Here is a 10,257-nt window from a genome sequence, read left to right on the forward strand (position 1 = left end):
GGGCCATAGTGGGGCCATCTTCCCTCATGATGATAAATGAGGGGTGACAGTAATGCTAGACAGTGTCCATATGGCCACATACTGTAACCTAGTGCACTTCAGTTGTGAGAGAAGACGCAGGGCTAATTCGGTTTCACATTCACACTCCAGTGGCATGTCCCACTCTACTCGATTTGTATACTCCACTTAGTTTTTCACTGATTAATGTTTTAGCCATTACTGACTGAGTGGTTTATTGCATTGTAACGCATCGTAACGCATATAGTTCACAACTAGACAATTTGAGTGTCCCGTGACATCGAACACAAAGTTTGACTCTGTTGATATGACTCATGCCATTAAACTTAAAGCCTGCTGTGGGGTTGCTTAGCGTAAATAATTTAGACAAGGAGAGACAGCTAATGTAAAATCCGCACAAAAACAAAAATGTGAAAAAGGTCAAAAAATGTCATTCTACTGCAGGCTAGACGCTGCATGTCGTAATTTTAAGTGAACTGGCTGCAAGCAGTGACTTTAGATTAACTGAACTGATCTTTTCACAAGGAAGCAAATCTGCTTCTTCTGCTTTGAAGCACTTGTTAATTAATATTCTTAGAAAACATTCAAGGTAATCTGCATTATCCCTGGGGGGCAATTTGTTGTAGATCAAGCAGTAAATAAATACAGTAATCACACACACACACACACACACACACACACCAACCTACACTCCCACAATTTAGACAAAAGACAGGGGAATAAGGTGAGATACATGGTGCAATGTTTAATGTATCAAATTGCAATATGGAAACAGTTAAGTAATTATTATTATTAATTAGGCCCAACATCTGCTGCTCTCCACGGCATGTTGGAGCTTTATCGTGTGTTATAGTTTATAGTGCACGCCACAGCAGGCAGCTGCTGCTGGTGAAAAGCTCTAAAAGCCCACGATACACAAAGTGCCCAACACTTCATGGCAGAGTTAGAGAGTAGCTGGTGAAGCCAGATATTTCTTTCAGGAGTTTTTAGAGAATAAGAGTAAAGGCAAAACATGATGAATATTTGACTTAAATCTGCGTGGTAGCCCCAAACACGACTGTGATGTGTAAGTAACTCTGGCCTAACAATCACAAGATATCAATTTAAAAGAGGATGATAAATCAAAACTGCTCCCAGTTGGCCAAAATATCAGTTATTACTGGATTACCTGCAGTCTGAACCCAAAGATGTAGATATCCTCTCTTTTAGAAATGATTTCCTTCTGAACCCTGAGGAACGCTTCACTGGTTTAAACCATTAAAAACCTGTCTCCTGGAACAAGTGTGATAAGTGGACCAAGCTATATTGCATAGATTTTGGCTCTGAGGGGTAACTTGAAGACTGGCGTAACTTCAGATATACTGTATGTTTTTACACTTTGCCTGTAACTTAACAGCTAGGATATTATTGTTTCCATAAAACCGAGGTGTGGAATAGCATTTCAGCGAGACTAATGATAGAAAATTCTCCGTATGAAATGGTGTATGCAGGTGCGGGAATGTTGCACTTGTGGTGAGAAATCGTGATTTTTGATTGCACTTAATGCACTATGTGACATATCCATTCAGTCAGTCAGGATGTAGAATGTTTTGAGTGGTTTTCCACCGCGGTCAACATGCTGAGTTGGACCTCAATAACCCCTGCACAGTTAAAAATTCCACGTCTCTGAAAAGTGAAAGGCAAGTCAAATCAGAATGTCAACAGGGGATCTGTAAACCACACGTTTTCTAGACGGCTCTGTCAAGACCAGCTGTGCATACATCATGGCCTGCATCGTGTGTGTACAGTTAAAGAAAGAAAGAGAAGACGGGAGAGTAAAGATGGAGACAGATGACAGATGCACGCAGAACATGAATTGGAGAAGGAGGGGGGTTGTATTGAGGGGTGGTATTTGATCTGTAACAAGGGGGAAAAAAAAAAAAGTCTAAACATCTCTGTGAAGTCCGGCGACTTTGTGGTCCTATCTGTTACCATGTCAATACTTCCACACAGCCCACCCTGGCCTCCTTGTCTGTCCTTCCTCACCTTCCAGATGCTCGCCCAGTGAAAGGGTGAAAGGTTGGCAGGTGCCTGCAGGAGCAGTAAGGAGCCCCAGGGTCAGGTTTCTGAGAGGTCAAGCAGTCACAGGCTTGGGGCGGAATGAGTGAGTAGGGGAGCACAATGTGGCCTGTGTCCAAAGCAGGAGACAAACAGGACCACAGAGCAGTAGTCTCACCTAATCAACTTCATTTGTTGCCAATGGAGGTGGCCACAATCAGCTTTCAGGGTATTACCCACAAATGTCCTCCACAAATCCATAATCCTTGAATCCTTGACCTTCTGCATTTTCAATATAATGACAATGACAGCCACAATAGCACGAAACAAGTCTACAGCGCTTTCGCATGCAATTTCAAAGCCAAAACTGATCTGTAAAATAAATAACAGGCCCCATCTTTAAAGTGTGTGTTCATGATTATATGTGACATTCTTCTCAAAATATTAAGTCTTTAGCTTTAAATAGAAACTGGAATGTAATGTGTTTATGGAATTGACTGACAACACATTGACATGCTCCCAGATGAAACTGGTCCCATGTGGTTTCTCTCAACATGCAGAGCAACACGACTCCAGCCTGGGAAGCCCAACCTAATCTGGCGGAACAAGAACAGACATTGTTGATGAAATGAGAGACCAATGACAACCTCTTATATGCAGTCAGTAAAGTCAGTCAGTCGGCCTTGATGTGCTTTTGCATGTAAGTTCATGTTCCGTTTGGCTATCTATCGCTGCATGGGTGACATGAGTCGATAAAGTCTGCAAGGCAAGACATACACAGCTTCCTGGTGGTTAACAGCTACGTATGACAAATGATCACAATTAAGAGCCTGTACGGTAGCTACTTCTCTGTAAGACTTGTGATCCACAAATCTATCATTGGAAAATGCTATGGCGAGCAGATAGGACTGCAAGGTAGAATTCGCCCGCCCCCCCCCCCCATTACATTCTTTTATGTACACACAAGATGAGGTCAGTTTGTTTTAGTCTAGACAAGTGGCCCTACATCATCCACCCCTCGCTGTGTACACTACACTGACCCACATTAATACATTTATTATCAATACCTCCTCAGGTCCCATGTATGGTCTTGCCTATCAGATGCTGAGGGAAACTGTGTAGACCATTTCAATATGGCCTGAGGGAAACTTTCATAAGCATGTGCCAATTAGTTCCACCGTCAATAATAGTAATGCTAAAGGACATTGTGTTCTGGAGCGAGAGGGGCGGATGGATCGTCGGAGTAGGGAGACATCATCAAGCTTTTGCCCGTTGTTCATTGTTAATGGCTGTTACACTGACAAGAAGCATTGGATCAGACACACACACACACACACACACACACACACAAACACACATATTGTGGGCCATGGATGTGGTTGAGGGGGGTTGTGTTATTGGGCAGAATCACACAACCCATGAAGATAATAAGTAATGACGATTTATAAAGGTCAACAAACAAAGCACTAGTGGGACAAATACAGGCCGGGTGATGAGATTCATTAGGACAGCATTGAGAGCGTGGAGAGAGAGAAAGAGGGGATGAAGGGATGGGAGGAGGATGGAAGGAGGGTGGGGGGGGCGGTCACATTCCTCTGCTGTTTCACTATGGCCGTCACAGCAGCAGCTGAAACAGGTGTGTCTCTTTACTCAGGGCACAGAGGGCAAGACAAGTGCTACTCTCACATGGTTCAGGCTGGTCACACTCGACCACACTCTGACCTTACACCCATTTGAGCAGCCCGAGACTTCATTAAGCAGGCCCTAAGTAGCACGAGGGTCCCACAACTATTATCTCTGCAATTTAATACAGACTCTCCCTGTCCCTAAATGATCTTGACTCAAGGATATTTATGAGCAATATGCTCGTCTATGTCAAAACTTTCAGGAACCCTGCTTTGAAAGCGGGACCCCTGATGAGAAGTATTCGCGGGCTCTCCACCCTCACGCTTCTATTTTGATACGCAGTCACCTCACCTGTCTGAGACGCCTCTGCTTAAACTTGCAAAGTCATCCCACAAACTCAAGCGTAGCTTCAGTCAGAGTTGTAAGTTGAGGCCCAAAAAAATGTTTAAAGAGGTCAGAGACACTGATATAAACCACTTGATTGGGTCAACATATACAAATTGTTGTAGTTACTATAGTCAAAACTTGAGACTTGAGCGATAAAAATCAGAACCGTCTTTACTTGGATTTTAATGATTTCCAACTTAACTCTCCAAAGACTTGACGCGTTCACATTTTGATGTACTGTAAGTGGCAATAATATAAGATATATGCACATTATTATCGTCAGCTCCAATGTTTTTCATTCTATTGAATTTATATTATTGTTTCCTTTATATTTATTGGCCATTTCCTTATGTGATGGAATAATATTTTGTCCTTGCATATTTTGTATGTAGAGTCTCTGGTATAATAAATCTATTTTTATTATTTCTGCCTCAGTGTCAGCCCTATGAGGTGGAAACAGGTTGTCGTTTCATCTCCGACTGGAGACTTCAATTGTTGCTTGAAAGTAGCAGTGAGTGTTCAATGCTTCAGACTATAATGGAATTTCTTTCGGCTACGCTATTTAAAATTTCTTCTGAATTATTCACTGAAAAGAATTTCTGAATAAATCTGTGGTGAACTCTATCCTTTGTGAACAAGGCCGTTTTTGGTTTTTTTGGTTTTTTTGTTTCCCCCACCCAGGCTGTAAAGATCTCAGGGTTTGGAGAGGTTGTCTCATCGTGCAAACTGCCCCACGGGATTTGCTGATTGCTCTACCGTTTAGCTTCCAGGCTCAGTTGAGTAAAGAAGACGCTTTCAAGGCCAAAATGTCATACATCAAAACCTGAGTTTAAAGACTTGAGCTGGTTTTTGCCAGACTCACCTCTCCCAGACAAATATCAGTTCTCGCTCTTCTACCAGCGATATTGATGGCAGCTGGACACGGTGACGCACTTTTAGTCACTCTTTCCTTTTCCCAAACATCTACACACACATCTAATAGCAAAGCGGCACACAGATATGGTCCACGGCTCAGGAAACAGAGGGTTCCTGTTTTTGAGTCCAAGCTCCATTGTTATCAGGATTTCAACAGTATATGCTGACTCTCTCTCCTTCAGTCTCCTCAGTTTTCTCTGCACACTTGAGATATTACACAATAATTATCTATCCAAATCTTGATCCTTATATAGCTCTTTAGTGGTATACATTCTTATCTGGTCCTTTCACTCTACTAATATTGACAAAGCCAGGGAGACAGAGTAAACACAACTCTCCATTACTACCTTTCCTGTTTTATCTATGCTTCTTATCTTTTCTTTCTGGATGGAATCACACAGTCACTCCTATTTCTGCACTTTAGGATGGAGTATCTTCTCTGCCATCGCTCAGCCTCTGCCAATCCCTCACACACACTGTCTCTGTGTTTTTTTATTATTCTGTCTGCCCACACTGCTTTACTCACTCCCCGCTGTGGGAACCGAGATGCTGCATGCAGTCTGTGTCGCAGTTGAAGGTGTTAGGGGGATTGAAGAAAAGTCTGGATAAGCAACAGCTGGATTTAATGCACCATTAAAGTTACTGGTTGTTCAAGCTGCACCTGCAAATCCCTCGGTTGCCGCCACCCCCCCCCCCACCGTCTAAACCTTTCTCCCCTGTCTGCTCTCACCCCTCCCTGCCTCTCCACTTTTCTCTGTTGTCCTCTCCTCTTTCGTTCAAATACACTCAGTCCCCCGTATTTTCATTCCCGGTCCTCTCAGCTTTCTCTCTGTTGCCCTGTCAGCTATAACGACCCCCCTGCCTCCACCTCCTTCTCTGCTTTATCAAAAATAACTGCTTCTTCTGCGTTACTCCTCTCACTCTAGTTCTCTACATCCATGTCTCATTTCTTGTCTCACCCTACGTGTCCTCCTCCCTGTCTCTTCTCTTCTGTCTCGATGTCTCTCTGTCATTCTCTCTGTTTCAGTGCCCCTCCTGCTCGCAGGCTGTTGTGTTGTGTCTGCCAGGCCTTTTCGGATAGAGCACAGGTTTCCTGAATACTGGAACGGAACAAGAGCTGGCAGGGAGACACAGTGAGAAAAGCCATATCGGCTGTTCCCACTGAGTTTCACACACGCTCACTATGTTGCTCATACCGATACAATACAGGCAAGATACACCACCACACTATCATGCATATAATATATATACAAAAGAAAAACCTGTCTTGACAGCCTGATGTGTATTCATATATGTCATGATGGGGGGGAATTTTGTAGCTTTGGTATATTTCAGGACAACAAGGAGAGACGTGAAATGGCACTTAGAATAAGGGAATGACATACAAGAGAGAAACTGTCCGTCTGAATCTGTCTGCCTGGCTGTGAATCAAAACATTTGCACTCACGTGTTATGTGCCAAAACCTCTTGGCTAGAGTATTTTTTACTATATTACAATCCCTACCTTTACATTTACCACTATATTACTTCATGCTCACTTTTTTATATAAGCATTTGGTTACTAAATCGTAAAACAAACTAATTGCAGTTTTAATAATTAATCAACTATTTATCAGGGAGACATTTTCCAAACTCCAGTTTCAGCTGCTCAAACACACAAACACATGCTGCATATTTTATATCACTAAACTCAATGTCTTTGGGTTTTTAGATTTTTGTGAAGATGTAACATTGGACTGTGGGTTATCAGTACTTTCATTATTTTCTGAGATGTTAAATTATATAATTATTAAAATATTAATAAAATACAGGCACAGTGTAATTCATAATTCTTTAAAAGGTCATAACATATAAAAATCACAAAGCCATTTGCAAGGTAAAACGCTCTCGGTGCAAACTTGGAAAGGTAATTGCTTATTTCAGGATTTAAAGATTTACTTTTTTAGCAAACATAAGATAAGCCCTGACTATTTTCCAGCTTGGACTTTCGGAGGCACACTGATCGTCAATAACACTTAACACTGGTGTAGACAAACATAAATACCACCACTCTAAGAATAACTCTCCATTTTTCCCCTAAGAATAATGTTTATTTCTCAGTTTCTCGCTAATGTGCCCCTCCCCCCAAGTAAGTGAATGATGTTTACACCTCCCACTCCTGATTTCACTCTGGAGATTTGTCCCCTCTGCACCTGGACAGTTCAATTCACTGAATGCACAGACGTGCACCACAGCACCAAGAGAGACATGATTAAGATCTAACAACTGCAAGCTCTCGCTGGCCCCTAATGAAACTGTTGTTGCGTTTCCTCGCTTTGGAATAACATTAGTGGTTATAGATAGCTTTCAGGCAGTGCTAATGGTAATCTAATTTTTAAAATGGCTTTTCCAAATTAAGAGGATGGCACAGAGAAACAGTTAGAGGTCTGATGTGTGAGTTAAAAGTGTGACAGGGGCCTCATTGATACAGATGGTTTTCTCGCTCTCTGCAGACAGGGCATTGGTGCTGTTAATACATCAGACAACGTCCTAATGTAGTGTTTTAATGAAAAACACAGACAGCTACAACATTGTGATTTATTGAGGATTATAAGAGGAGCTGCAGTAATTCATCTTTCTTTCCTTCCCTCTTCTCACTCTCACTTCTTATGCTACTCCACAGACTGATAATTACATCAAGACAGGAAAAAAGGACAAGCCAATAATATGAATTTCATAAAACTTACACCCAGAGTGTACATAATAAACTACTGAATAAAATATGCACAAAATAGTACTGTGATTGTGCACTAAACAATCACTATCAAAACGCATACTAAAGTGGTGATTTATTTTTTGTCTCATTACTTGACATGTTCCTCCTATTTGATATTTGAGTCCACACGAATGTACAAGTAATATAAAACGTTTAATACAAAAAAATGAAAGCACGTAACGTTATGTTAATAGTGTGTAATTTACAAAAAAACAAATCGCAAGAAACTTCGTAAATAATCAATTTCGTTGGTAGCGTAACTACACTTCCCATAAGTCTTTGCGGCGTGTTACGCTTATAACATGCGCAGGGCTGAGGTGGCGTTAGCAAGAAGGTAAACAAGCTGGGTTACAACTTCTAAAACATATTACTGAATGAAATGCCCTTAAAATGTCGATAGCGTCCATTCTATCCTTTATTTTTGACACGACTGTGGCATTTGTGTCGCCGACTCACCGTCTGTCGTCCTCTTGTGTTACAGCGGCGAAGCTAACTCGGTTGTGCTAAAGCTAAGCTAACTGCGCTACCACTTTGATCTTTCAGGTTGTTTTCCCGGCTGCTCACCTGAACTCCCATCGGATCCTCCTCTCGCCATGACCAAGCTGCTGGAGTGGATCTTCGGCGTGTCGCTGGTGGTCGCAGTTTGGGCTCTGGTCACTTTCGACCTGTTGGACCTGAGCCTGCCGCAGCCGTACAGGGAGGTGGCCTGGCCGATGCCGCTGTACCTGCTGGTGTCTTTTGGCTGCTACTCCCTGGCCACGGTGGGATACAGGGTGGCCACGTTCAATGACTGCGAGGAGGCAGCGAAAGAGCTGCAGGAACAGATCAAAGAAGCCAGAGAGGACTTGAGGAAAAAAGGCTTGAAGATGTAAAAGAGGAAGGACTTTGTAGACACTTTTGAGAGAAATTGAATGAGACACCCCCCTTAGTGATTCCAGCAGACTCGATGTTGACATCAGTCACAACAACCCATCTTGCAGCAATGTTTGTTTTCTTTACCGTCTAACTCACTGGCATTGTCTTCCAGATTAGATAGTGATCAGATGTCCTTCAGCACATGCACATTATTTGCTGGGTTACTTAGAAATGACAAAAATTGGAATTTTATTGAAAAATACATATTTTTCTGACCATTGAAGGATTTGATTGAAGCTAAATTACTATTTGAAGATGAGGAGGATTGCAGGAATTTAAATCAGAAGGTGGTTGGTGTGATTGTCAGACTTTTAACGAGATTAAAGAAGCAAAGATGTTAACACATGAAGAGACTGCACACAGCCGAATACACTCTAATGCTGGTGTGCTATATCATCATCTATAGTCGTGCATCGCTGAATATATGAAATTCAAAGGTCACATTGGAATAATCCAACAAAATGGCATTTTTCCTGGGCATTGTCAGATGCTTTCAAATTTCCCTCAGCTCCAAAACAGCACTGCAGTGTCAGCCTTGTGTGTCTGGGACATGCTATCAGTATAGATGGACTCGATTATATATGTATGTAAAATAGTGTACATTCCATTGTCCAATTTTAGATGTGCCTATGTGGCTACAGCTTGGACTTAATTAAAACTGAGTCTATTTTCTTCATGTTTTCAGTCAAAAAATGTTTTTCTCTGTTTGTGGGTTGGTCAAGATTTAGGCCAGAATTTTTGTAAGTACATGCCATAGTGCTTGTGTATGTGATGCATTCCTGTTCCAAGCATAACCAACATGGCCTGAGGGTTTTATGTCAATATCTCAATGTCTCCCTCTGTGCACGAGACAGGCGCCTTTTGTCCGTCATTTTGTAATTAATGACGCAGAATACACATCTATTATACAGCATTTCCTAACTTCCAGTCAGAAAGTTAAATTCTGAAATAATCCAGTGCTGGCAAGTGCAAGCCGTTTGTGTGCGCCTTAAAAGGCTGCCCATGCTCATTTTCTGAGTCCCTGCTGTGCACAAACAAAGCATAGGCTGGCTAAAGGCATCATTATAGGGTTTCAAAAGCTCCTATAACTTCAGAACAAATGCAAAAGAGTTGGCAGTTCTCTGTGCAAGCTCTGCCTCTTGCAACGTCACCCCCCATGAATGTCTGCAAGCTGTTGCTAGAGCAGACTGGATGAAAGGCAACCTGTTATTCACCAGTCTTCTACTTTGGCAATTACACCAAAGGCTTCCCACTGTAGACATTTACTCCCTTGCACATACCCACATGTGAAGTAGTTGAACACTTTCTTTGTCATCATTCTTCCCAAATCAAACTTTGAAGACATCCATCTGTTTCTTGTTTTTTGAGTGAAATATCAGACAAGTATATATCAGATTAGGCTGAACATCTAAGTTGCCGTATAAAGTGGAAGCATTCTCTGCTTTTACTTTCTTATTATTCTCCCTTAATCCCTTATTTCCAACCTACAGAACATAAACTCCATCCCAGACATTCCCCGTCACATTTACATAATATACATCACATTTACATAAGAGCAAATGCAAGTGAATGCAATCTGATGTACAGACATCTATATAAAAGTC

The 10,257-nt window shown here is 41.8% G+C and overlaps 1 protein-coding gene across 1 annotated transcript; it reads left to right on the forward strand.

Annotated features, from left to right (window-relative positions):
* The first annotated feature begins 8,031 nt into the window (after positions 1-8,031).
* On the forward strand, positions 8,032-9,329 carry dpm3 (dolichyl-phosphate mannosyltransferase subunit 3, regulatory). The gene is made up of 2 exons (XM_029514480.1): positions 8,032-8,072; positions 8,282-9,329. Exon 2 carries the CDS (start codon positions 8,332-8,334, stop codon positions 8,608-8,610), a length of 279 nt encoding a protein of 92 aa, XP_029370340.1. The 5' UTR covers positions 8,032-8,072; positions 8,282-8,331; the 3' UTR covers positions 8,611-9,329.
* Positions 9,330-10,257: the final 928 nt, after the last annotated feature.

The sequence above is a fragment of the Echeneis naucrates genome, chromosome 11, assembly GCF_900963305.1.
Source record: "Echeneis naucrates chromosome 11, fEcheNa1.1, whole genome shotgun sequence".
NCBI lineage: Eukaryota > Metazoa > Chordata > Actinopteri > Carangiformes > Echeneidae > Echeneis > Echeneis naucrates.

What these genes read in the sequence shown, in the direction of transcription:
- dpm3 (XM_029514480.1), top strand. Translation starts at nt 8,332, where the DNA reads ATGACCAAGCTGCTGGAGTGGATCTTCGGCGTGTCGCTGGTGGTCGCA.